The sequence below is a fragment of the Prionailurus bengalensis genome, chromosome D2, assembly GCF_016509475.1.
Source record: "Prionailurus bengalensis isolate Pbe53 chromosome D2, Fcat_Pben_1.1_paternal_pri, whole genome shotgun sequence".
Taxonomy (NCBI): Eukaryota; Metazoa; Chordata; class Mammalia; order Carnivora; family Felidae; genus Prionailurus; species Prionailurus bengalensis.
This window is the reverse complement of record NC_057351.1, coordinates 29,933,371-29,958,946: the sequence shown is the minus strand read 5'-3', so window position 1 is coordinate 29,958,946 and position 25,576 is coordinate 29,933,371. Positions and strand designations below refer to the sequence as shown.

Genomic DNA, 25,576 nt, shown 5'->3' with positions numbered 1-25,576 from the left:
CAGCAGCACATCCCAATCAGTGCCTCTCACACCAAGCAGGTGAACCTGCTCACACATCACCTTTCAATCTGGGACAGGAACTTGGTTTCAAAGATGCCCCTGGTCCGGAGACGCTCTGAAATCTGCCCACGGAAAAGGAGACCATGCTTGGTGAGGTCAATCAGGATCTGCCGCACAATCTCCCCCAGGTACATCCCGCTGGTCATTTTCTCATATCTGTTTGGAGAATAGAGATAAGATTGGTAAGAGCAGGAAAATCAGCACTGGTGAGTGGTTCACAAAAGGACCACGGGTCTGGGTATGGAAGGTATGCCCATTGGCATCCAACAACTGCCTGGTTTGGAGTGGTTCAGAGTGGGCTGTAGATCCAGAGAAATGCAATGTAGAAGTCTGCATGATGTGGGCAAGCCAGTCTTTGGAGCCATGTTGACCAGGAAGAAGCCGGGCCCCAGCTCTCCCACATACTAACCGTATGACCTGAGCAAGCACTGTAAGCCATCATCTATAAAACAGGGAGCAAACTCCTGGTCCCACAAGAGTATTGGGAGGCCAGCATCTGGCGCAGAGCAGGCACTGAGCAAAAAGTGAGTCCCTTGCCAGGTCCCAAAGCCCGTTCTCCTTGGCTTTGTATTATAAATCTGGTCTACTAGATTCCCCTTGGCTTTGTATCTGGAGAAATCTAGAGATTCACTAGAGATTCTCTCCATGAAATAATAAACTGCACACACCAGGGGTTCTTTAAAAATATTGGCTCTCCTCCCCCTTTCTACCAGGCTATGAACTCCATGAGGGAAGGAACAAGAGGAAAGGGGGCTCTGTAACCAACAGGCACTGACCAGACACTTTGCACAGGCATCTGCAACAGTATTAATAACAGTGATGTGGAGCTAGACAGCCACTTCCTGCAGGGTCAAGTGGAAAGCTGAGTATACCTGAGACTTACGTGCTGGACTTGTACTCACTTAACTGCTTGGGACCTCATCAGTCTAAGAAACCAAGACTTAGACAAATAATGGTGACAGCAAGGCAAATTCAAATGTGTTGCCCCCTCAAACTCTTACTCTAAAAATGTCAGCCTCCAGTGGATTCAGACACAAAACTGAGTCAGAAGGAACTTGCCCCTTCAGAAGAGCCATGATACTCAAATGCCCCAACTTGGGATTCAGAGACAAGGTTCCTTCTTTTTGGATCAACCCCTGGTTCAGCTGGGCTGACCACAACTCACCTTCCTCTCAGCTACAGAGACTCGTGCCAAAGGAAGAGCAGGACCATTAAGGCTGGTCTTGGCCTTGCCCAAGCATCTTCCTGTACAGTGTTCTCAGCTCCCTAGTTACCAAGGCATCTGTGGCCCAGGTATCTCATTACATGTCCTATCTGTTCAACTTCTCCACTTGGATATCATCATCATGATAAATCTATATTTTCATCTTATTGTATATATTAAGATACTGAGTTTCACTGTGACAAACACCATATGGCCTGATAGTAAAACATTTACAATCTGGTCCTTTACAGAAAAAGTTTGCCAACACCTGCTGCCACGGATGGGCCTGGGTTAATTATCAATTCCTAGCATGTTACCTCTATTCTACCCACTGCTTTCTCTCTTAATCAAGAAGCTCGATGAGAACACAAGTGAAAATGTACTCTATTTTTTTTAAAGAATCATTCATTGCTTTCAGTATTCTTAGTATGACTAGTAGCTGGAACATACCTCACAAGTGATTGTGACCCATGGTGGGACATGACATCATGACTAAGAACCAGTACTCCCATCCATCACTTGCTGCCCCACCCCCACCCCCAACTGCAACAGAAGTCACCAGAGTGGCAGCCAGCTCTTGAAAGGCTGAGGATGTTGACCCCTAAACTGGATTTACTAGAAGCCCACCCTGAGAGGGCCTACTAAGTCAGCATTCCCCTGCTCTGTGACACTTGGCCCACGGTGAATGGACTTTGTAACCGTCTCTGAATCACTTCCAAAGCCACCACTAGACCTTATGTCACCTTATGGTAATTAGAAAAAGGTACCTCTCCTTTCCACTTGTTGGGAACTTGCCCTGTGTTTTGTTTTTGTTCTAGTAAGACACTTCACTGACCTCTGATGGAGAGTTGTAATAAAAATACAAAGCTGTACTGTCTATGATATGAACATAGTACCCTCCCCCAGAGCTGGTAATGTCATACACAGCACAACATGCATAAATACACACATCTGCCCTCCTCACCTCTGTTTGCCAGGGTTCAAAGACCCCTCATCCACCTTCTCGTCATATTGCGTCCGGATGTCATCTATGCAGCCATTATCTCCAAACCCTCCCCACTCGGTGTTAATGCACATCTTCCCTTCGTCTCCTTCCACCAGCTCGATGTTCTTCATTTCCTCCATGTAGCACATGTTGCTGCCTGTTCCTAGAAGGAATCATGAAGGGACTTTAGTCTTCAAAAGACATCACCAAGTCCTAAAGAAGCAGAGGAGCACAGTGGATGGGAATTTAGGCTTGGAGTCAGATATGACTGGGTATGAGTTCCAGCTTAACACTCATCACTAGGCGACCATAGACAAGTATCTCATCTTTCAGGGGTCCAATTTCTTCATCTGTAAAAAGGAAATAACACCTGCCTTATAGATTTGTTATAAAGGAAAAAATTAGATGGTGTTCACAAGCTTCCTCCACATAGTAAGCATCCAGGAAAGGGGTCCCTGAGATAACACCATCCTCCTCCTCCTCATCACCGTCATCATCACATCACATCATCATCCTCTTCCTCATCATCACTGTAAGCTATATGCACACAAAGTGAGCTCCCAAGTAGTCACAGTTAGCAGCCAGAGCTAGAAGGGACCATGAGGAATTATCTAGTCTTAGAAAAGTAAACATTGGCATCCATAGGCCACCTTCTTTCTCCTTTGCTCATGACACGGTCTCAGAACTATTCTCCGAGCAACAGCCCAGGGAGCGACTATATTCAATCAAGCAAGTCTCACCCCTTTGTCCTCCTAATTCTAGCCTGACCCCTCCCACAGATGAGGAAACTCAAGTCCAGACAGAAGGAGTAACCCGCCCACAGTCACAAAATGGTTAAGAGTTTCTGGGAGATGAAACTCTTGGCTGGCATTGAAGGCATCTCACTCTACCCCCTCTCCTTGTTCTAGCCACTGTTCACATTCAGGGAGTCCAGACAACCAACTGGAACAACTTTCCCGGATTCTGTCATCAGTAACCTGTGCCTGTCACTTGATGCCTATCATCTCCATCTTCATCTGTTTAAACCCCTTCCCTTTGCCAGTTGGAGTCATCCCCTTGAAATCCACCCTTCTGCTTAATCACTGCTGGACTTCTCCCAAAGGTCCCTAAAATACCTATATTATATGCCAGGCCACTCCCTTCTCTTCTCTTATACCTCTCTTCTTCTTTCCAACTCTTCCCCACCCTGTGCACCCTGACAGCCAGAAGAGGTCAGATAACAGAGGAGATGTACATTGGAGCCGCATGAAAATCTAGCTCCTTCAGCCCTAGGCCCACATGATCCAACTATGGTCTCTTTCCACCTAGGATAATTTGCCTCAAGGCCCTATTTTGAAAATCATTTCTTTCTATGCCATTCTCCTTCCTCAACAAAAGGGCAACATTGGCTTAGGACCCTTAAGGAGAAAGATAGTAAGTAAAGATTTGGAAAGTAGGAGATCTGGAATCCTAATCTTAACTTCATCTCTGCCTTGGTCAAAGCTGGCTTTAGACTCGCCGTGTAATGGAAAAATGGTCCCCATGTACTTCCCTATGTTAAAAGGAAACCACCAGGAAGTCCCGGGTGGCTCAGTTGGTTAAGCATCTGACTTTGGTTCAGGTCATGATCTCACAGAGATCTCACAGAGTCCTCATCGGGCTCTGCACTGACAGCTCAGAGCCTGGAGCCTGCTTCAGATTGTCTGTCTCCTTCTCTCCTTCTCTCCCCTGCTTATGCTCTCTCTCTCTCAAAAATAAAGAAACATTTAAAAAAATTAAATAAATAAAAGTAAACCACCAAAAGATGAGATGATGAGAGTAGGCTAATGGGACATGCCTGACCACTTACCTGCAATCAGGCCAATCTCACAATTAGGATCTTCATGTCCACAGGTCATCATGGTCCCCACTGTGTCATTCACGATCGCAACTATGTCCAGGTCAAACTCCTACAAAGGAAGCAGCCATATTGTAAGTAGGATGTACAAGCCAAACAGGCTCAGGAGGGCCACATCAGCTCAAGGTGGGGGGTGGGAGGGAGCAGCAGAGGCTGGAGTCACAGGGCTCGGCACAGGATGGCAGAGTAAAGGGACCTGGGAGAAGGGGCAAGGTGAGACATGAGCCTTAACACCATAACATACATTTCTCCTCTTGATGGCTTCCCTGAGCATGTCCACCACATCTTCCCCTTCACAGTCAGTGGCCTTGAAGCCTTTGGTCCACTCAATGAGTGTTCCCTGAAGGAAAGAAGAAGAAGTTCATTTCAGCAATAATAGTTTGCTGGGACCACTGCACAATCTCAACATCCAATAGATTCGAAGTGCTGTGGTCGGCTGCTAGTCCAAACCATGTGCTTTTGACCGCTCCATTTCTACAGCCTATCACTGGGCCCAGAGCATGATGCCCAGACAAGGTCCACTGCCAAGGGGAACAACTGTAGCAGCTTGTATTTAACAAGGGTCAACTCCTGTTCCCTGGCCATGACCTCACAGAACAAAGGCCTGGATCATAGGGATTCTATTTCTAATTTAACCAAGGACCGATTAAGATGTGATTAAAGGGGCACCTGGGTGGCTCAGTGGGTTGAGCGTCGGGCTTCGCCTCAGGTAATGATTTCACAGTTCGTGAGTTCAAGACCCACGTCGGGCTCTGTGCTGACAGCTCAGAGCCTGGAGCCTGCTTCGGATTCTGTGTCCCCCTCTCTCTCCACCCCACCCCTGCTTGTGCTCTGTCTCTCTGTCTTTCAAAAATGAATAAACATAACAAAAAATTTTTAAAGATGTGACTAAAGATAAATGCTACAAAATGTCCATCAAAGCATGGTTCCACAGTGAAAAACTAGAGGCATCCTATCATTACAATATACATCTATTATCTTGTACATCAATATAGGAAATGTTAAACAGTCATAAAAAATCATGCTGTAAGAGAACATTGAATGTTAGAGAAAAATGTTCACCATACACTGTAAAGTAAACACACGTTAAACAAATACAGATGCTGAATTATACTATTATTCTTTTAAAAACCACACACACATGGGGCGCCTGGGAAGCTGGGCTCCCTTGTTCCTTTCCTGGTGGATGTACATAGAACACTAGAGATTCACTAGAGATTTGAAAAAAAAAAAAATTGCTCTTTCTTATTAGTTGCAGTTACAAAAAATACTATTTTTGAAATCTTTCTTTTTTCTCCCCAGCCATCAGTGGATTTGCTCCCAGCTATCAGTTGGTCTCCTTCTGCCTCTTAATTGTGTATCCATGAACTTGTCAGAACTTCCAAGAGGCTGAGAGGCCAAGTGTCCTGGGTCAGGAGGAGTGGCTGTGTCTTGGTGCTCATGGACCATTCAGGACTTTGCACAGCTGCATGTGGCTGCCTTCCCCATCGGTGATTGATTGACTGATTCATTCATTCATTCATTCACTATTTATTTATTCATTTATTTATTTATTTATGAGAGAAAGAGAATATGAGCAGAGGAGGGGCAGAGAGAGAGGGAAAGAGAGAATCTGAAGCAGGCTCTACACTGCCAGAACAGAGCCTGATGTAGGACTCGAACCCGTGAACCGTGAGATCACGACCTAAGCTGAAATCAAGAGTTGGATGCTCAACCAACTGAGCCACCTAGGCACCCAGTGTTTTAATTTTTAATGGCAGCAGTCATACAGCAATGTGTTGCCTTTGTAGAAAAATTAGAGTGTTACTGATAAGGACAAAGTCCCCCTTAACTTTCCATCCCCCCAATCTGAGAGATAACTGACTTTCCAGGTCAGTTAATACGGATGTCCCACATTCCTTCCCTGAGCAGAATATTCCTCAAATATAATTGCATAGAAATAAAAAATACCTATAGAATAAGTACTATTTTTATCTCCATTTTTCAAATGAGGAAACCAGAGAGGTTAAGTAATTTGCCTAAGGTCACACAGTCAGTAAGTGGAGAAGCCAAGATCCAACGTGGTTCCACACCCATGCTCTCAACTATTGTGCTCTGCTGCCTCCCAGTTAAGTAGGTAATATCTGTGAAGCACTCAGCGTAGTCCACCACAGAGCAAGCACTGTGTGTGTGCCTGTTAAATAAAAATCAAGTAATTAAGTCCATATGACTGATAGGCTGTAGTTTACTTAGTCATCCTCCATTGCCATTTGAATTATTTCTAATGTTTCATTATGAAAAAGGAGTGAACATCCTTGTTCATTCCTTCTTGGCACATGTTTGAGAAATAGAATCTTGAGAAATGGGTCTTCCTGCCTTAGCATTCTGGCATTTTTAATTTTAAGAGAGTCAGCCATATCACCAGACAACACACCCTCTTGAACCCCTCTCTCCTCATTCTCTGAATAATTCGGGGGGGAAGGCGCTGCTGACATGCATGTTTCCACGTTGTTCTCAGAGCCCCAAAGAGCTCTGCCTCAGTTTGATTTTGTACTGACCAATCAGATGAGGCCTGCATGGCTCAACTTTCTCATATGAGAAATGAAATAGGATAGAAAATGGAGTGTAACGCATACAGTAAGAATACTGTTTCTTGATTTTTTGGTTTTAACTATATAGATGTAGGTGTGCTGTGCATTTTAACCAAAATGGTTCAACGACACGGTTCCAGGTCCTGGTCTCCCCAAGGGTGAAGTGTAAGAGCCTGGGCTCTCAGGCCAGTATCACCAGTGTTTATAGATGTGGCAATTTGGACAAGTCACCTACCTCTCTGTGCTTCTGATTTTCTTTTTTTTTCTTTTTTTTTTTAATGTTTATTTATTTTTGAGACAGAGAGAGACAGAGCATGAACAGGAGAGGGGCAGAGAGAGAGGGAGACACAGAATCTGAAACAGGCTCCAGGCTCCGAGCTGTCAGCACAGAGCCCGACGCGGGGCTCGAACTCACGGACCGCGAGATCGTGACCTGAGCCGAAGTCGGACGCTTAACCGACCGAGCCACCCAGGCGCCCCTGTGCTTCTGATTTTCCTAACCACAACAAGGTGATTAAAAATAGTATGCAAACATACAACAAGCTATCACTGAGTTTAAAAAAGGATGGAAATTGTGACACGTGCTACAATATGTATGAATCTCGAGGACAGTATAGCTAAGTGGAATAAGCCAGTCACAAACAGACGAATACAGTATGATTCCACTTAGATGGGGTGCCCGAAATAGTCCAACTCATAGAGACAGGACGGAGACTAAGATGTTAGGAGGGACTGGGGGAGGGGTAACTGGGGAATTATTACTTAATGGGTATAGAGTTTCAGTTTGGGGAGATAAAAAAGTTTGGAAGATGGATAGCGGTGATGGTTTCATGACAACGCGAATGTACTTAATGCCACAGAACCGCACACTTAAAAGTGGTTAAAGTGGTCAACTTTGTGTTATATCTATTTTACTACAATTAAAGAAATGGCACAAAACAAAACAAAAATAGTACGTACATCATGGGGACGCTGAGTGGATTAGATGAAATCTTAACAAATCTTTGGTGCCATTCTTATTATCATTGTCATGAGCTCTCTGGTTGACTTGTGTTGACCAGACTTCTCCCCCATAAATTCAAAAGTGGTGCTCTCCTCTCCGCCAGCCCTGTAAGTAAGCCTGTCAGGGAGCACACGTGCTTCCTCTCCATGAGCTGGTGAATGGGGTTTTTGGGTTTTTTTTTTTTTAATGTTTATTTATTTTTGAGAGAGAGAGAGAGAGCATGAGCGGGGGAGGGCAGAGAGAGAGGGAGACACAGAATCTGAAGCAGGCTCCAGGATCCGAGCCGTCAGCACGGAGCCCGACACAGGACTCAAACTTGTGAACCGCAAGATCATGACCTGAGCTGAAGTCAGTCGCTCAACCCACTGAGCCACCCAGGCGCCCCCGGAGAATGGCGTTTTTATCCCAGAATTCCAAGAAAGCCTTGGTGATACACGTTTCTAAATTATTATGAATGCTTTATTAAAACTGTTATCCATGATGTCCTTCATTGTCAGCTAAGTAAGTGTTTGTGTGATAAATTCTTTCTCCGATTCTAATATCAGGAAGGAAATACACTTCTGATGCACCGGTAAGCTTTCATTCAACAGATAAGACCCTGCAGCCTACCGTGTCTCCCTGTTCACACTGGCCGCCCAGGAGTTCACAGGCATTATTACTACCTAAAAGTTATAACTGGCTTTAACTGGTCATTACCTCTCTCCATCTCTCCATAATATGATTTAACCTCCCATTTAACAGCTCTCTTACGCATATGTCCCTTTACTGTATACTGCCCTAAATCTCTTGTGAACTTTAATCCAAAAAATAACAGTGGGGCCACAAGGCTGGCTCAGTCAGGAGAGCGTGTCACTATTGAGAATAGAAGTTATTTAAAGAAAAAAATGAAAAAAATCTTTAAAACAAAAAAACACCAGTGAAAATGGAACATAATGAATAGAAAATATTAGTAGAAAACATAATCAAGTTTTTGATTATGTTTCCCCAGCTGCCCTGAACCTGAGACCCTTAAAACAGGAAATAAATGTTGACTCAGAGGTACGCTGAGGTTCCCTGGTGGAAGAAAGAAGCCCACAGGGCTGTCTATAAGCCTGCGGGGCTGTCTTACCTTGTCAATGCTCGTCTGCCTGCAGGGAAATGAGAATGTGAAGCCCAGGGGCAGCTGGGCTCCCTTGAGGCCCATGTAGTCCAGGAAGTCAGCGATGCACTGCACAATGTGGTCAAACAGCTGCAGGGAAAGAGTGGCAGTCAGGCCAGGCCAGCAGGGACACAGGGTGGCAGGCTGGCCCCTCGGGCACAGAACTCCCCCGCCCGGCGCTCACCTCCTCGCCGGTGCCCTGCATGATCTCCAAGGGGATGGCGAAGATCTTGTTGTACATTCGCACCGACCTCCGTCCACTTCTGATCTTTACCAGGAGGACCCGGAAGTTGGTTCCCCCCAGATCCAGGGCAAGGAACTTGCCTTTCTCTGTGGTGGAGAAAGTTGGAGCTGCCTTCCACCAGCGTCCACAGAACAGGGGCTCACGTGGAGGCATTGAGAGGAAGAGGAGACACCAAAATACAGCCGACTCAGAGCCTTTTCCCTTGGGGCTCTCGAGCCAGAGGAGTGTGGCCGTCCCCAAGCACAGCGTCAGAGCACTGGGCAGGCGCTTTGAGGCTGACTGAGGCCGCCTGCTTTTCTTGGTATCTGCTAAAGGCCACACTTGATACTTATGCTCAAGGAGCCTCTGAGGGTGAATCCAGGCCAGGCTACACTGACTGCAATGAACTCTGGAGGGTGTTTCCATCCTGTCTCTGTGGCCTAGAGGGAGTGTTCATGAAATGATTCTTCCTGCCCCCTACTCTTCCCATTCCTGGATTCCCACACCTGCACGTGACCAATAAGAAGCCATGTCAAGTCCGACCCCCATTACCATCCAGGGCCAATAGTATCTCTCATTTCTCCTGACGTTGAAGAGCACCAGAGTCTGTTCTGTGTGACCTTGCAACTTGCCCTCTGCCTCTTCTCACTCCGTTCTGGCCACACCGGTCATTCTATTGTTTCCCGAATTTGCCGAAGGCATCACTCCCAGCCAGCTTTCTGACCCCTTATCCTGCTCTATTTTTCTTCATAGCATCTGCTGCTACATGGCCCTTGTTTATTGTTTACTAAATGTTCATGGCTTTTGCTTATTGTCCGCCAGCCCAACAGAACGTAAGCTCCACAGGGGTAGGGACTGTGTTTTCCTCCCTGCTCTCTGGCCATGCCTGGACCAGAGCCCGACCTATCGTAGGTACTTAGTGAAATTGTGAAAAGTGAAGGCAGAAGGAGTAAAGAGATCAAAGAATGAACACTTGAACAGCGTCTTTTACTGCTCCTATTTTTCCCCCCACATAGACTCGAAGGATATTAGCGCTGGAAAAGATCTCTGTTGCTGTGAGACCCAAGGTGCAGATGTGTGGCTCTGAGTATGTCATCTGACCTCTCCGAGTCTCCGAATTGTCAGCAATAAAATGGGAATCACTTTTTCACTACATCACTTACGAAGTGGTTGTGAGGAGGAAATGAGATGAAAGATTCCAAAGAAAATCACAAGATAAAAAAGCATTTTACAAAGCTCATTGTTTCCATGTAAGGCTACTGAGGTTCAAAGAGGTGAAGTGACTTGTCTAAAGAACTCACCCCACTGCTTAGTGGCTCCTCTGGGCTGAGCACAGGGAAAGGGTCAGAAAGCAATGAGAGAGAGACAGAGAGGAGTAACCAAGCCCCAGGAGAAGAGAGAGAGAGAGAGGAGCAGGCAGAAGACAAGCCAGACAACTCCAAGTGTCCAGATGGCAGCTCCCAGGGACAACACCTGGGTCTTCTGTTCGCCAGCAGCGTGGGGTACACTCTGTGTCCTCGACTACATAGACACACACATGTGACCTAACTTAGGTATTCTTCCGTTGCAAATGCCTTGGATCAACCAAGGCAAATAGATTCAGAAGGAGTACCGACCTTCTACCCTACTCCCCCTCCCTCCATTACAGACACGACTCCAAGGCTTTTAAAACAAAACAACCTAACTGGGTTTGAGGACTTTTGGAGAGCTCTGTGCATGGCCCACCTGTACCATCCGGCATCCCGCAAACGTAGGTGGGCAGCATCTTGACCGTGGCCAGCAGGTGGGTGTCTCTTTTCAGCCCGTACTCGAATTCAGTCCGCATCTTGCCCTGCACAGCCTTAAGTTGCTCTTGAGTCAGCTGGAACAAAGCCAGCACCTTGTCAATCTGCTTCCGTTGGGCCTGCACACGGGAGGCCACCGCTGTCACCATGGCAGCCCCCTTGGTGCTTCCACTCTCCGACAAGAGGAAGCGGACATCACAGTTCGGAACCAGTTTCCTCACCACCTTGTGCAGGCGTTTTGGGTATCTGAAGGCAGGGGTGATGGCAAAATATGTAATAGTCATAAAGGCCCATGCCTGGTCAATGGGAAGAGACCCAGGTGTAGCAGTGGAGGGGGGTCCTGGGGAGCCTTGCTGGGTTCACCTCTTTAGTTGCCGGATGGTGGGAGGGTAAGGAGATGACTGGGGGGAGGGGCTAGGGCAGCTAGGGTAGCAGAAGGGACACTTGGAGGCTCAAAGAAGTGGCTGTTATTTTTAAGTTTATTGAGAGTGAGAGAGAGCACAAGAGGGGAAGGGGCAGAGAGAGAGGGTGGTACAGAATCTGAAGCAGGCTCCAGGCTCTGAGCTGTCAGCACAGAGCCCGACGCGGGGCTCGAACCCACGAACCATGAGATCGTGACCAGAGCCAAAGTCAGACACTTGACTGACAGAGCCACCCAGGTGTACCCCAAGAAATGGCTATTTTACCATTAATATTTCAATCAGCAGGGCATGTCCACAAGACTGTACTGGCTGAGCATCATCTCTGTCCAAACGGGAAGGGTTCTTTCCGCAGCTCTTTCCAGTGTGTAATCACCTGACTTCCAATACCACCTCTATTAGCCAGAGGGACTCTCACACTTCCTCCTTCTAGGAAATTCTCACTTCTCTGTGTTTTCTTACCAGTATCCTTCCTGTGAACCTGGCACCCTCTGCCATTCTGATTTTTCCTCATATATAACTGAGTGTATATTACTTTCCAATCTTACCAGATAGTAGGTACTTGATACTAACATAGATAGACGGACAGATGGATAAACACATGGATGGATGCCCTTCTAGTCAGGCAACTGGGTTTAGCAAAATATTTCTTTTCTTTTCTTTTCTTTTCTTTTCTTTTTTTTCTTTTTTTGTTTTTGAGAGAGAGAGAGAGCATGCGCACACACTGCAAGCAGGAGAGGGGCAGAGTGAGAGAGAATCCTAGAACCCAATGCACGACTCAATCTCACAACCGTGAGATCATGACTTGAGCCAAAATCAAAGGTCCGATGTCTAGCGGACTGAGCCACCCAGGCGCCCCAGAATATTTAAGAATGATCCCCCAAGGCAACCCAGCCAGCTAGATGAATATAGTCTCTCTTTCCTCTGTAAACTCAGAACCAACAGGACGTGGTTGGTTCCAGCAACACAGAGAAGCAGCAGAGTTTAGAGAGAACCCTGGGACTCTGCTCTGGGGAGACACATTGTGAGGGATGCAGGCTGGCAGGCGGCACTCACTGAGGATGTATCTTGTAGACCGTGCCATCCATGCCCACAGTGGTCCGGAGCCGCACCAGCTTCTTGTTCTCCCGGAGGCGTGTCAGGATGGCTGCCAGGGCCGCTGCACAGAGATTGGCTGAACGGAAGGACACGATGGTGCAGACGTGCTGAACTGCGATGCAGTCGGCCTCCGAAGGCTCCAGGCCCAGATCTGTCAGGATCTCTCTTGTATTGGCCAGGCCTTCTTTATACCTGGCCAGGGGAATAGGAGTGAGAAGACCACATTTCTCCATCCCATGAGAGTCCCCTTAGAGAACCACATTTCCCACCTCGCAGGAGTGGGAAAATAAATAAGCTGGCACCTAGTAATAGAATAACGATAACAATATCAACAATGATCATAGCAGCCACCGTTTACTGAGCCCTCACTATATGCCAGGCACTTGTCTACAGATTTGACACATATTAATACAACCCTCACAACAATCCTGGGGGAAGTACTGGCATTACCCTATTGTACAGAGAGAGACCTCAGGCACAGAGAGGGTAACTTGTCCACAGTCGCATAGCCAGGAATTGCAAGGGTCAGGATCTGAACTCAGGCAGTTAGATCACGAGCTCACCCTTTTAACCACCCTGTACCATTCTGCCTTTCACAGAAACTCAGTCCCTGCTATGCTGTGCACAAAATCAGACTCTAGGAGTCAGATGCCACTCCGCTGAGCTCAGAATCTAAACTGATTATGAAGCTCAGGGCAATGCCGGGGTTTCTAAGCCTGAGGAACAGGACCCTGAGTGGACTGGTTCCAGCCACCTTCACCAGCCCTGTCCCCATTGCAGGGACCTCTGTGTGAGGTCTCACATCACCAAAGCCAAAGTCAGTCTCCGACAGCACCAGGTAGAGAAGGTTCTTGCTGTAGCAGGAGTTCTTACCTTAAGATTCCATGCATGGGAATCTTTAATGGGTCCAAGAATGCCCTAATAGTGTAAGCAAAATTGAGTACAAATGTACATTTTTATGGTAAAAGGTCCAGAACTTGAATTAGACCCTCAAACAGGTCTGTGGCCCTAAAAAGTTTGTAAGTGACCACGTTAGGGAGGAAGAAGGCAGGAAAAGAAAGGAGTTGACCTCCAACCACAGAATCCCTGGCTGATGAAACCAACAAGAAGCCACACCTGAGCCATGGTAGGCATGCTGACTCACCCAAAGCTGGGTCCAGGTCCGAAGTTGTCCTGGTGAAGATCTGGACAGATCTGGTCCCTTCAGCTGGACCACTACCATGATCATACCACACCTTGGCTCCCCACTCTAACCTTCTGCAGAGTCAAGGTGAAAAGGACCCAGCCAGCCACTTACTTCTCCATGGCAGCCACATGCCGTGTTTCAATCTTGCCCTTAGTGTGGAGAGCAGAGGATTTCTTGCCGCCAAACAGGAGGCCTGCCTTGGCCATCTTCAGCAAGATGATCCTGACAAGTTCACCCAGGTACAGGCCGCTGATCATCTTCTCAAATCTACAATTTGGTGAACAGATCAGTAGCAGCAACACCTTTAGTTATGCAGCATCCTCCCCAATGCTCATGAGCTATGGCCCATGATCAAGAGCAGGAGTAACAGAAAGACAACTCCATGGGTCAGGAGGCCTCAGGCCCCATCCCAGCCTGGGGTGCCCTTGGGAGCTCACTTATTCTCTCTGGGATGCATTCTCTTCATCTATAAAAGGAGAGGGGGGGCACCTGGGTGTCTCGGTCAGTTAAGCATCCAACTTCAGCTCAGGTCATGATCTCGCAGTTCACGGGTTCAAGCCCCACATGGGGCTCTGCGCTGAAAGCTCAGAGCCTGGAGCCTGCTTCAGATTCTGTGTCTCCCTCTCTCTCTGCTCCTCCCCCACTTGCACTCTGTCTCTCTCTCAAAAATAAACATTTTTTTAAAAATTTATAAAAGGAGAGAACTATGCTAGAGGAGACCTAATATTCCTTCCTTCTCACAAAGTGCTTGAATCCAAGGATCTTTATCACAAATCACCCCTGGCCACAGGAGTACCATTCTCATATTAGGTATAAAGAATCTTGACTTCATGGACTTCAGGTGATCCCAAGATCACCAACCATGGCATGACAAATCCAAATTTCAGACACTTCCAATTCCTATACCATGCTTTTGTCCCAGAGAGAAAGATGCTGTGTCTGTAGAACCAGAGAGGTTCTACAATAGTGTGGATGACATATCCCACCAGGCTACCTACACCTTGACTTTGAATTTGTATCCAACAAGCAATTACTAATTGTTTCCCAGGGAAAAAACTAAATATAATTTTTATTCTCCAAGATAATAGACACAAAATCAAGGACAACCTGTTTTCTAATCAACTTTACCTATTTCGTTATAAAACCTCTTAGAACATTGCAGAAGCAGAAGATAGTCAAAAGAAATCCTGGTTGGGTTTGGGGGATGAAATTTGTTTTAAGTGAGATGGAGAGAGGACGACAAAGTCCAAAAAATGGGTCCCACTTTCATGGGCCATGACTGCTCTGTGTCACCAGTGAAACAGGTATGTGCTGGGGAACAGGTACATCCAAAGCAGAAATTTGTTTTCCAGGTATGTGGTTCTAGTGCTTGAATCGTTTCTAGGAGGGACTCAAAATATTTATTCATCAGAGCTTCTTGGGAAAATGGCTGGGACTAGAAAGATTCCCGATGAGCCTGGAACATCTTACCAGGCCAGAAAAATAAGGAAGTACTTCAAGAGTGATGGGAGCACATCGTTAAGGACACAGGGGACCAGTTTGGAGAAGCTTCCATTGGTCATGTCCAAAATTTTTGAGCATCAAAATAAATAATGATAAGAAGAACCCTCCATTAAATAATAAAGAAAAGGGGCGCCTGGGTGGCTCAGTCAGTTAAGCGTCCGACTTCAGCTCAGGTCACGATCTCGTGGTCCGTGAGTTTGAGCCCCGCGTCGGGCTCTGGGCTGATGGCTCAGAGCCTGGAGCCTGTTTCCGATTCTGTGTCTCCCTCTCTCTCTGCCCCTCCCCCGTTCATGCTCTGTCTCTCTCTATCCCAAAAATAAATAAACGTTGAAAAAAAAATTAAAAAAAAAAACGTTAAAAATAATAAAAATAAAATAAAATAAAAATTTAAAAAAATAAATAATAAAAAAAAGAATCCATGAGTTCATATTAGTATAAACAAATAAATGGAGGAGATAGGAAAGCTGTTATTTACAGTAAAATAACAACGAATAAACATGGAGGGAATAATAGATTTGGAAATTCATCAAAGGATGCTAAAAGTAAAGAGTGAAAGTTTAATGAGAAAGGATATTTACATAGCCTCAAAGCAGGCTTCACCAGATACGTATTCTTTACAGAAGGAATAACAATAACCTTCTGGTAGAGAAACCTTTGCATATCCCCTTAGCCGAGTGATTCGAGGTAGCATCACATGGGATGGAACACACAGCATGTGCTTCCAGATGTGATGCACTGAAAAGGAAACATCGTCCCCTCTGTGATATTCCTGCCAAAAATACACCACCTGAATCTAATCATGAGGAAACATCAGGAAAATACAATTGAGGGACATTCTGTAAAATATATGGCTTATATGTCTTAAGATCATAAAAAACTAGGAGACACTACAGAAGATTTCCAGATTAAAGGAAGCTAAAGACAATAGCAACAAGATGTAATGTGTGAGCCTGAACTTTGTCTCTTTTATAAGGGACAGTAATGGGGCAGCTAATGAATTTTGAATAAGTTCTATAAGTTAGATTAAGTATTTATTTCCTAATTTTGATAATTATACTTTGGTTATGTGAGACAGTACACTTGTTTGCAAATAATACATTTTGAAGTATTTAGGACTGAAGGGATACTATGTTTGCAACTTAGTCTCAAATGGTTCAGAAAAATAATTCTATTTAGACATTTTGTATATATGTGTATGTATATACATGCACACAGAAACAGAGAGAGAATGTTAGTACTTAAGGAATCTGGGTGAAGGGGAATTTTGTACCATTTTTGTAACTTCTCTGTAAGTTTGAAATTATTCAATTTTTTTAAAAAAAAATTTTTTTTTTTCAACGTTTATTTTATTTTTGGGACAGAGAGAGACAGAGCATGAACGGGGGAGGGGCAGAGAGAGAGGGAGACACAGAATCGGAAACAGGCTCCAGGCTCTGAGCCATCAGCCCAGAGCCCGACGCGGGGCTCAAACTCACGGACAGTGAGATCGTGACCTGGCTGAAGTCGGACGCTTAACCGACTGCACCACCCAGGCGCCCCTCAATTTTTTTTTTAATTTTTTTAACGTTTATTTACTTTTGAGACAGAGAGATAGAGCATGAACGGGGGAGGGTCAAAGAGAGAGAGGGAGACACAGAATCTGAAACAGGCTCCAGGCTCCGAGCTGTCAGCACAGAGCCCGACGCGGGGCTCGAACTCACGAACTGTGAGATCATGACCTGAGCCGAAGTCGGACGCTTAACCGACTGAGCCACCCAGGCGCCCCTATTCAATTTTTTTTAAGAAAGGCTTTTCAGGAGCTCCTGGGTGGCTCAGTCAGGTAAGTGACCGACTCTTGATTTTGGCTCAGGTCATGATTTCACAGTTCGTGGGATCGAGACCCACAACGGGTTCTACACTGACAGCAACAAGCCTGCTTGTGATTCTCATTCTCTCACTCTCTCTATCCCTACCACGCTCATGCTCTCTCTCTCTCTCTCTCTCTCTCTCTCTCAAAATAAACAAATAAACTTCTTAAAAAACTATTCTTTCACTTTGAAAGGAAAAAAACTAACAAAACAAAACAAAAAAAGAAAAAAATTTTAATGTTTATTATTTTTGAGAGAGAGAGAGAGAGAGAGAGAGAGAGAGAATGAATCTGAAGCAGGCTCCAGGCTCTGAGCTGTCAGCACAGAGCCTGACGCAGGGCTCGAACCCATGAACCATGAGATCATGACCTGAGCCAAAGTCGGATGTGTAACTGACTGAGCCACCCAGGTGCCCCACAAAAAAAAAAAATTATCTAAAAAATGTCTTTTTGTCCAAGAAACACTTCATGAGCTGCAACAGTGTGTAAGGCACTCTGCTTGTTGAGTCAAGCTCTGGGAGCTCAGCATGCAGGCAGAGCTAGGGCAGACTCCCAATAGTTACTCCACTGGTGAGTGTGGGATGAGAGCTGGGAAAGACCCCCAGGTGCTATGATCAGGCCTCTGAGAAAGTGGGGTGACAGGGGAGCCCTGGAAACACCAGTGAGGGACTTGCCTGAGTCCTGCTCCCTTGGCCACATTGGTATGCTCTATCGCCCCTCGTCCGAACGCACCAAGAGGGCAGGACCCGAGTCCCTGGGTTCACGGCGTATCTCCCCTGCCTCACACATATGTGCTCCGGAAATACAGACTGAAATTGAATCAGGATTATGACCTAGGGGGCATCACTCCATTTCCTTGCCTTCACTTTCCACTGGTGTCCAATGAAACTGAAACACAAGCCTCGCCTCGCAGAATCATTGTGGCAGGAAACTAGTCACATCTAGAAAATCTGCTGGGTATAAGGTGTACCTGAGGGACTGGCAATTTACTGTAAATTCCGAGGCCCCGATTTAGAGCACACGAGGGGACTCACAGCTGCTTCCCAGGGTTGAGAGAGCCAAGGTCCAGCTCCCGGTCGAACTCGGTGCGGATGTCTTCCAGAGCCCCGTCGTCCCCAAAGGCCCCCCACTCCGTGTTGATGCACATCCTGCCCTCGTCGCCTTCCACCAGGTCAATGTTGCTCATGTCCTCCATGTAGCACGCGTTGGTGCCAGTGCCTGAACAAGGGATCAGAGCGAATACGCAAAGACGGAAGGGCTCCCAGCTGGGCAAAGACAGAGAGAACTCTTAACTGCCTGAGAGTCCTCTGAATGTACCACAAAGTGCTTTTGATCCACTTCCCGGGCCTGGTTCTCACTGAGGGAACAGCTTTGGCAAGCCTGGAGTTCATGAGGAATAAAGCTGACACGCCAAGTCTACACTTCTCAGATGTTAATGGTTTGCTGTCATGAATGGGGTCGATTGTGAAGAAGTCCCTGATGAATATGCATGAGAGCTGACAAAGCACATTTACAAAGAGGAGGATGAGTTAACCTAACCTTGGAAATTAAAAAAAAAAAAAAATCACTAACCTACTGTTAATTTTTTTAATCCTTTCTCTAAGCTACTTAGCGTCCTCTCTATTTGATACTAAAAATATTCTGTACTCATGGCCTGCCACAAATTGTTCCTAGCATAAGCTATATCCTTATCTTTGACAGTGATTAGCTATGACATAAGAAAGCAACATTCCATTATTCAGACACAAAATCACTCCAAGGAGATTCCTCACACACTAGAATATTGGGGAGCGACTACAAAAGGGCACAATCTGTTTGGGACCTACTGGGCTGATGAAAATGTTCTACAGTTGGATTGTGGGGATGGTTAGGAAACTCAAAATTTACTAAAAATCATTGAATTGTATCCCTTAAATGAGAGGATTTTTACGGCTCAATAAAGCTGCTTAGAAAAATTATTTTTTTAGAGGATCTCCCCCTACCTGATGCTCTGGTCTGAGGATTTTAAAGCCAACATGAGAAATAAGAAATGAGAGAAGCAGAATGTAATACAGTACCTAGAGTAAGCTTTTCTAAGAAAAGTGTGGACTCTATTTAGGCGTGGCTCCCAGTCTGCAGGGTGCCACACGTGGTCACCGAGACACGGTGACAGCGGTTTAGAAGATGTGACTGGCAAGCGCCCATCCCATTCTGAGCTGAGGGCTCCGGAAATGGGAAGGCAGATCAAGCCGCTTGGGTGCAAAGATCCTGCCCTTTGGGATCCTGCCCAAAGGGAAAGCACTTCAGAAAACTCTCCCCAGTAGTGGTAACGGAACGGGGAGGTGGCAGGAAATATTCAAGAACAGTCGATAAATCTAATGCATTTGGTTTTATTGTCTGCCATACTGCCTTCTCACGGCCAGCGTCTGGCAGACTCCCTCCCAGCTCAGGTGTCGAGAACCACCCACCGGGCACCTTCGTGGTCCTGCGACGTCCCTGGTCCAGGCCCCCACCATGTCTCGCCCGCACAGGAGATACAGTGACCTCTTGGCTGGTCACCTTGGTTCCATTCTTGCCCCAGTAGTCAATTCTCTTTGGCTGACACGGCAGCCGAAATGAGCTTTTTAAAAACGCACACTCCATTTACCCATTCCCCACCCAAATCCTCCAGTGCCTTCCTGCCTCCCCTCGGAGTAAAAGCCAAAGACCTTATGGTAACTCTGTCCTGTGTCCCACGCGATCTGCCCAGTCCCGTCCACTCCCTCGGACCTGAATAGCCTATGACTCTCAGCCTTCACTCACTTTGGTGCAGCCCCCATTCAGCTTTTTAGGGTCCTCGAGCATCCCAGACGCAATCCCACCTCAGAGGCCATAGGTTTCCTCTTTCCTTCGCAGCGACTCTCTTCCTCTCTGTCTCCACTTTGCTCCTTCCTCCTCATCACCAAGGTCCCTGCTCAAATGTCACCCCTTAGAGAGACCTGCCCTGATTGCCTCGCCACACTCACCCTCGGTCACACCACCCTGCTTGTTTGTTGTCATCACCCTCACCGCCACCTGCAGTTCTATTACTTGTTTATACCTTTCAGGCCTTCCCCCCACTTGCCCACTGAAAGCTCAGGAACCTCTAAGTATTAACTCACCACTGAAAACCCAATGCAGAGCATGGGGCCTAGCACACAAAAGGCATGCAGTAAATACTCGTTGAATGAACGGATGGATGGATGGATGAATGAATGTTTTAATTTTCCATTTCCCTATGTTACTTATCATAAATAGGAAGTGTCAGTACCCTTCCACAGAATTTACTCAGTTGGCTAAAACTAAGCCCCAGACGAATCCCTTTTCCCAACCCGGAGAATCAAGTCAAATTGAGTTACCAATGATGACACCAACTTCACAGTAGGGATCATCATAGGCGCACGTCATCATGGTCCCCACGGTGTCATTGACCAAGGCCAGGATGTCCACGTCTATGTCCTGCTTGAACACAAGTCCCAAAGGACATCAGTGGATGAGAAGGAGGCATTATCCCTTTATCTTTCCCCACAGAGGAAGCAAAAGTGGTGAAGGTGACTGAGACAATTACTAGACCCTGCCTGCTGGGCCTGCCTGGAAGAAACAAGGCCTCTATCAAGGTTCCGGGATCTAGAAAAGAGGAATGGCAGTCGGGAGCTAAAGAGTGGAACCCATGCTCCTGCCTTATGGGTGAAGGTCTCCATGCAATGAAATATGAGTGACAGACCACCAGGACTGCAGTCTTGATCTGAGAAACACCAAAGAAAGCATATTTATTCTGGGACCCAAGTCCTCCCCCACGGGGACAGCTTAACCAGCCTCAGCCAAGTCCTCTCTGTGGGCAGCACTAGGGACATCCCATCTGGGTTTCCCATGTTGGCAGGTCAACTTGGGTTATTACCTTATGGTTCCCCCAAGGTTTGGGGGGACATTTTAATGTAAAACGAAACAATAAGAGAAAAACACAAGATACAAGAGATTGTGACTGCATGTTTAAAGAGAAAAAAGACTGGAAGGGTATACATTAAAATATTCCTCGTTGTCAGGATAACAAATAATTTGGGTTTATTTGTATGCTTTTCGGCTCAGCAAGGAGCATGTCTTCAGGTATTTAGATTATTATAAAATTTACTCAACGAATAAAGATAGCCCATGAACAGTGGAAAACAGAAGAGACAGCCAGACTGGAAAGAAAGCAGTCTTTTAAGCTCAGAGAGGAAAGGTGGGGCTAGAGCATCACACATGCATAGGGCCTAACCAAGACCCTCTGAGGGGGCTGTGCCACCTTCCAACAGCAATTGGAACCAAGGCTCACCAATGGGCTCATCCAAACTGGTCACAATTGGTCACATCTACAGGGAGACCTTCCCTAAGATCAATCCCATCTCTGATCCTCCCTCTGGGGCAGGCAGAGTAGGAGACCCCACCTCAAGAGAACTGGGCTGGGACTGGTGAATTCCTCACCTTGTGTTTTTTTATAGCTTTGGCCAGACAATCCACCACATCAGTGTCTTGAACTCCACGTGCCTTAAACTTCTTCGTCCATGAAAGCAGGATGCCCTGGGAGAAGATTTCAGAGCCAGTGAAAATGAAGAAGGTGCTCAGTTCTGAAAACCAGTGGCAGACATTTCATGCATAAAGTGCAGCCCCATGGCTTTCTCTTCTTTTAGCTGAACCCCCCCCAATTCTTTCAGCATTCCTTCGGAGGGTTTTCCTAATAATCTAAACATCTTTATTTCATGTGAGCAGTTTGAAATAGCACACACCGTGGCAGAAAGAACAACTGCTGAGGAGTCAGAACACTTGGACTCACAAGATATTAGACAAGTCATTTAACCCCTCCGAGCCTCAGTTTACTCATCTGTGAAGTGGAGAAACGTCATATCCTGCCTCTGCCCCAGGAATGCTCTGAGGGAAAGGCCTGGCATATGGTAGATACACATTGTGTGTGCAGAATATGTGGTCTGCCAGGTCCATGAAACAGAACCGGCATGGTGTTACCTGGCAGGACTCCTTTGGGAACTTAATTTCAACTTAGAAAATGGTTCTCTATTTGCATGATCAATTAGTTGCTTAAAATTGGTGTTTCCCTTGGGGCGCCTGGGTGGCGCAGTCGGTTAAGCGTCCGACTTCAGCCAGGTCACGATCTTGTGGTCTGGGAGTTCGAGCCCCGCATCGGGCTCTGGGCTGATGGCTCAGAGCCTGGAGCCTGCTTCCGATTCTGTGTCTCCCTCTCTCTCTGCCCCTCCCCCATTCATGCTCTGTCTCTCTCTGTCCCAAAAATAAATAAACGTTGAAAATAAAATAAAATAAAATAAAATAAATTGGTGTTTCCCAGAGCACCTCACTGGCTCAGCTGGTAGAGCGTGCAACTCTTGATCTCAGTCAGGGTCATGAGTTCAAGCCCCATGTTGGGTGTAGAGATTACTTAAAAATTAAAATAGATAGATATTTTTAGTGTTTATTTATTTTTGAGAGAGAGCTTGAGTGGGAGAGGAGCAGAAAGATGGGAACAGAGGATCTCCAGCGGACTCCTCCCTGGCAAGCAGTGAGCCAGATGTGGGGCTCAAACTCACAAACTGAACGTGAGATCATGACCTGAGCCGAAGTCGGATGCTCAACTGACTGAGACACTCAGGTGCCCCCAAGATAGAACCTTGTTTACAAAATTGTTGTTTCCCAAGAGTTTTGTAAAATAGCAAATAATCAGAATGTTTTAGACTTAGAAGAGAATTTTGGAGACAAGTGATTTGCCCGCAGTCAAAAGCAGCTGAGCCAAAATTCATAAACTCCCCGACCACACCCTCACAATCCCTTCAGTTTATGGATAAAGAAGCTGGGATTTTTTAGAGGGGAAGGAAAGTGCTCTAGAGATAGCACAGTGAGCGAAGGGTCCAACTGGAATGCGGTTGTCCGAATCCTGAGCGGCCACCAGGTCTTTTCCCCTGCACCACAGCGTCACCTAGTGGCAGCTCTCCCTAACTTCTGCCGTCACTGGTTACGGGAACAGCCTTGCTTCATGCGATAGAATAAAAGACTAGGGTGGCGTCCCCCCCAAAAAGTGTACTGGAGACATGTGGGACTTATTGAGGGCACGGCGTACGGAGGTGTGGGGAATAAATGCTTGTGATATATAGTTAAGTGGAAAAAAGGTACATACAATTATATTTTCTAAAACTATGCATACGGCAATAACATCAGTGTTGAAAATAGACATGGCTGGAAGGGAAACCAACCATTCAAGTAGCGGGGGTATCTCTGAGAGTTGGGATTAGAGGTGACTTCTGTTTTCTCCTTTAAACTTTTCAATTCCTACCCTCATCTCTCTCTCTTCTACATTGAAAAGTATTACCATTTTATCATTAGAAACACATACACAAACAAATTTCTCTCCAGCTAAGACTTTTCTGTTCCCTCACTTAAAAACAACAAAAGAGGGGCGCCTGGGTGGCGCAGTCGGTTAAGCGTCTGACTTCATCCAGGTCACGATCTCGAGGTCCGTGAGTTCGAGACCCGCGTCGGGCTCTGGGCTGATGGCTCGGAGCCTGGAGCCTGGAGCCTGTTTCCGATTCTGTGTCTCCCTCTCTCTCTGCCCCTCCCCCGTTCATGCTCTGTCTCTCTCTGTCCCAAAAATAAATAAAAACGTTGAAAAAAAAATTTAAAAAAAAATAAAAACAACAAAAGAAAACAACCACAGCAAAGTGGCCGCCCCTCTTATTCCCAGGCTCTTATTTTCTTTAATCATTTTTTAGTTTCACAAAGAAGCCTCCCTGGCCACCCCATTCTCAGGAAGGCTTTCCCTTCCCGCCTCCTTCTGCACTCAGTGTGTCAGCCCCCACCCTTATTTTAATGCCACAAAACCTATGTCTGCAGCAGAACCATGATTAAATAGCTGTGCCCACACTGAGTTATTACCAGTGCATTTCCTGTGCCTGAAGTTTTTCTACTTTTCTTTAGGCTTCACTGAAAGGCAGTTTGGGGGGGGGGGGCGGGAATTTTATAAAATACAAGTATTCAACTAGACTTTGATGAGAAAAACCAGTTTTCCTTTCCTCCATATAATCAAGCACTCTTCCCAAGTTTAAATGTTACCTGAAAATCCTTACTGGGGAAATGACACAAAATGGGTCAAAATGCTTCCAGGCACCTGCTGCCATTTTAAACAAAGTTCTAGAGCTATGTCTCTGGAAAGAGTGGGTGGGGGCTTGTGAGCTTGGGCTGTGTGGCCTTGGGCAAGTCTCTTAACATCTCTGAGCTGCAGCTTTTCTCACATATGAAATGATCATAGCTACTTCATATGATTGCTTGGGGAATTTAATGAGGTAATACACATAAAGAGTTCAGCACAGTATAAATACACTGCCGAAATCTGAAGTACAGTGCCATTATTATTATTATTATTATTATTATTATTATTATATAAAGATGCAGGCAGGGATTTGACTTAGATAAATGCCAAAATCCCAGATAAACAAATTATACATTCACCACCAGTTATCAAGAAAATATACAAGTTTGGTTTTCAAACTCAAATGAACTCCAACAGAGCTCGAGAAGTCTCTTCCTTCTTCCTGGGGTCTCCCTTTCTGAGCTCGAATAAAAGGTGCTTAACTATTTGGTGAATCTGATCTCAAATCTGGAGGCCTAATTTCCAGCGACTCCTCCTCCCCCTTCCTCTACCGACTCTGGGACCTCTACTCCTCCAGCCAACAAAGCTGATGACACCTCACAGCCAGACTCCAACTGGCCTCTTCTAACATTCTCTGAAACCATCTTAATTTTTGATTTAAAAAACTTTTTAATGTTTATTTATTTTTGAGAGAGAGACAGAGTGCAAGCTGGGGAGGAGCAGAGAGAGAGAGGGAGACACAGAATCCACAGATTCCAGGCTCTGAGCTGTCAGCACAGAGCCCAACACCAGGCTTGAACTCATGAACCACGAGATCATGACCTAAGCCAAAGTCAAGCGCTTAACTGACTGAGCCACCCAGGCACCCCTAATTTTTTTAATTTTAATTGTTTTTAAGAGAGAGCGCACACAAGTGGGGGAGAGGGGCAAGGGAGAGAGACAAAATCCCAAACAGGCTCTATGCTCCACATGGAGCCCAATGCAGGGCTTGATCCCATGATCCTAGGATCATGACCTGAACCAAAATCAAAAGTCAGATAAATTGACTAAGCTACCCAGCACCCCTGAAGCCTTTATACCAATTTTTTCTAATCCTTTTTTTTTTAAGTTTATTTATTTATTTTGAGAGAGTGCATGTGTGCATGTGTGAATGGGGAAGGGGCAGAGAGAGAGGAAGAGAGAGAATCCCAAGGATGCTCTGCACTGTCAGAGGAGAGCCCAATGTGGGGCTCAAACTCACATACGGTGAGATCATGACCTGGGCCAAAATCCAGAGTCAGATGCTTAGCTGACTGAGCCACCCAGGTGCCCCTAATCCCTGTTTTTATAAAATAATAAAAATGTGAACCTCAGCCCATCCCCTGCATAGATTGATCATGGCAAGTTCCCATTCAGTGGAATCAAGTAAATGATTGATTGAAACTCTTAATTGTCAGATAGTTAACAATCAGCTATTAAATACAAGACACTGTGCTACAGATTCTGGGGGTGGAGAAAAAGAATAATATAAAATAGCACCTTCCCTCTAGAAACATCTATTGAACCGGGGGACAAGGTA

At 46.0% G+C, this 25,576-nt stretch overlaps 1 protein-coding gene across 1 annotated transcript in view; it reads right to left on the bottom strand.

Annotated features, from left to right (window-relative positions):
* HKDC1 (hexokinase domain containing 1) overlaps nt 1-25,576 on the bottom strand; it is a 51,074-nt gene that overhangs the window by 11,528 nt on the left and 13,970 nt on the right. The window contains exons 5-16 of the mRNA XM_043596514.1: nt 21,354-21,449; nt 20,252-20,351; nt 17,930-18,113; nt 13,658-13,813; nt 12,319-12,552; nt 10,785-11,089; nt 9,021-9,166; nt 8,807-8,926; nt 4,370-4,465; nt 4,078-4,177; nt 2,229-2,412; nt 61-216 (exon numbers count right to left, since the gene is read on the bottom strand). Coding sequence (XP_043452449.1) covers nt 61-216; nt 2,229-2,412; nt 4,078-4,177; nt 4,370-4,465; nt 8,807-8,926; nt 9,021-9,166; nt 10,785-11,089; nt 12,319-12,552; nt 13,658-13,813; nt 17,930-18,113; nt 20,252-20,351; nt 21,354-21,449 — 1,877 coding nt within the window. The remainder of the gene's footprint in view (nt 1-60; nt 217-2,228; nt 2,413-4,077; nt 4,178-4,369; nt 4,466-8,806; nt 8,927-9,020; nt 9,167-10,784; nt 11,090-12,318; nt 12,553-13,657; nt 13,814-17,929; nt 18,114-20,251; nt 20,352-21,353; nt 21,450-25,576) is intronic.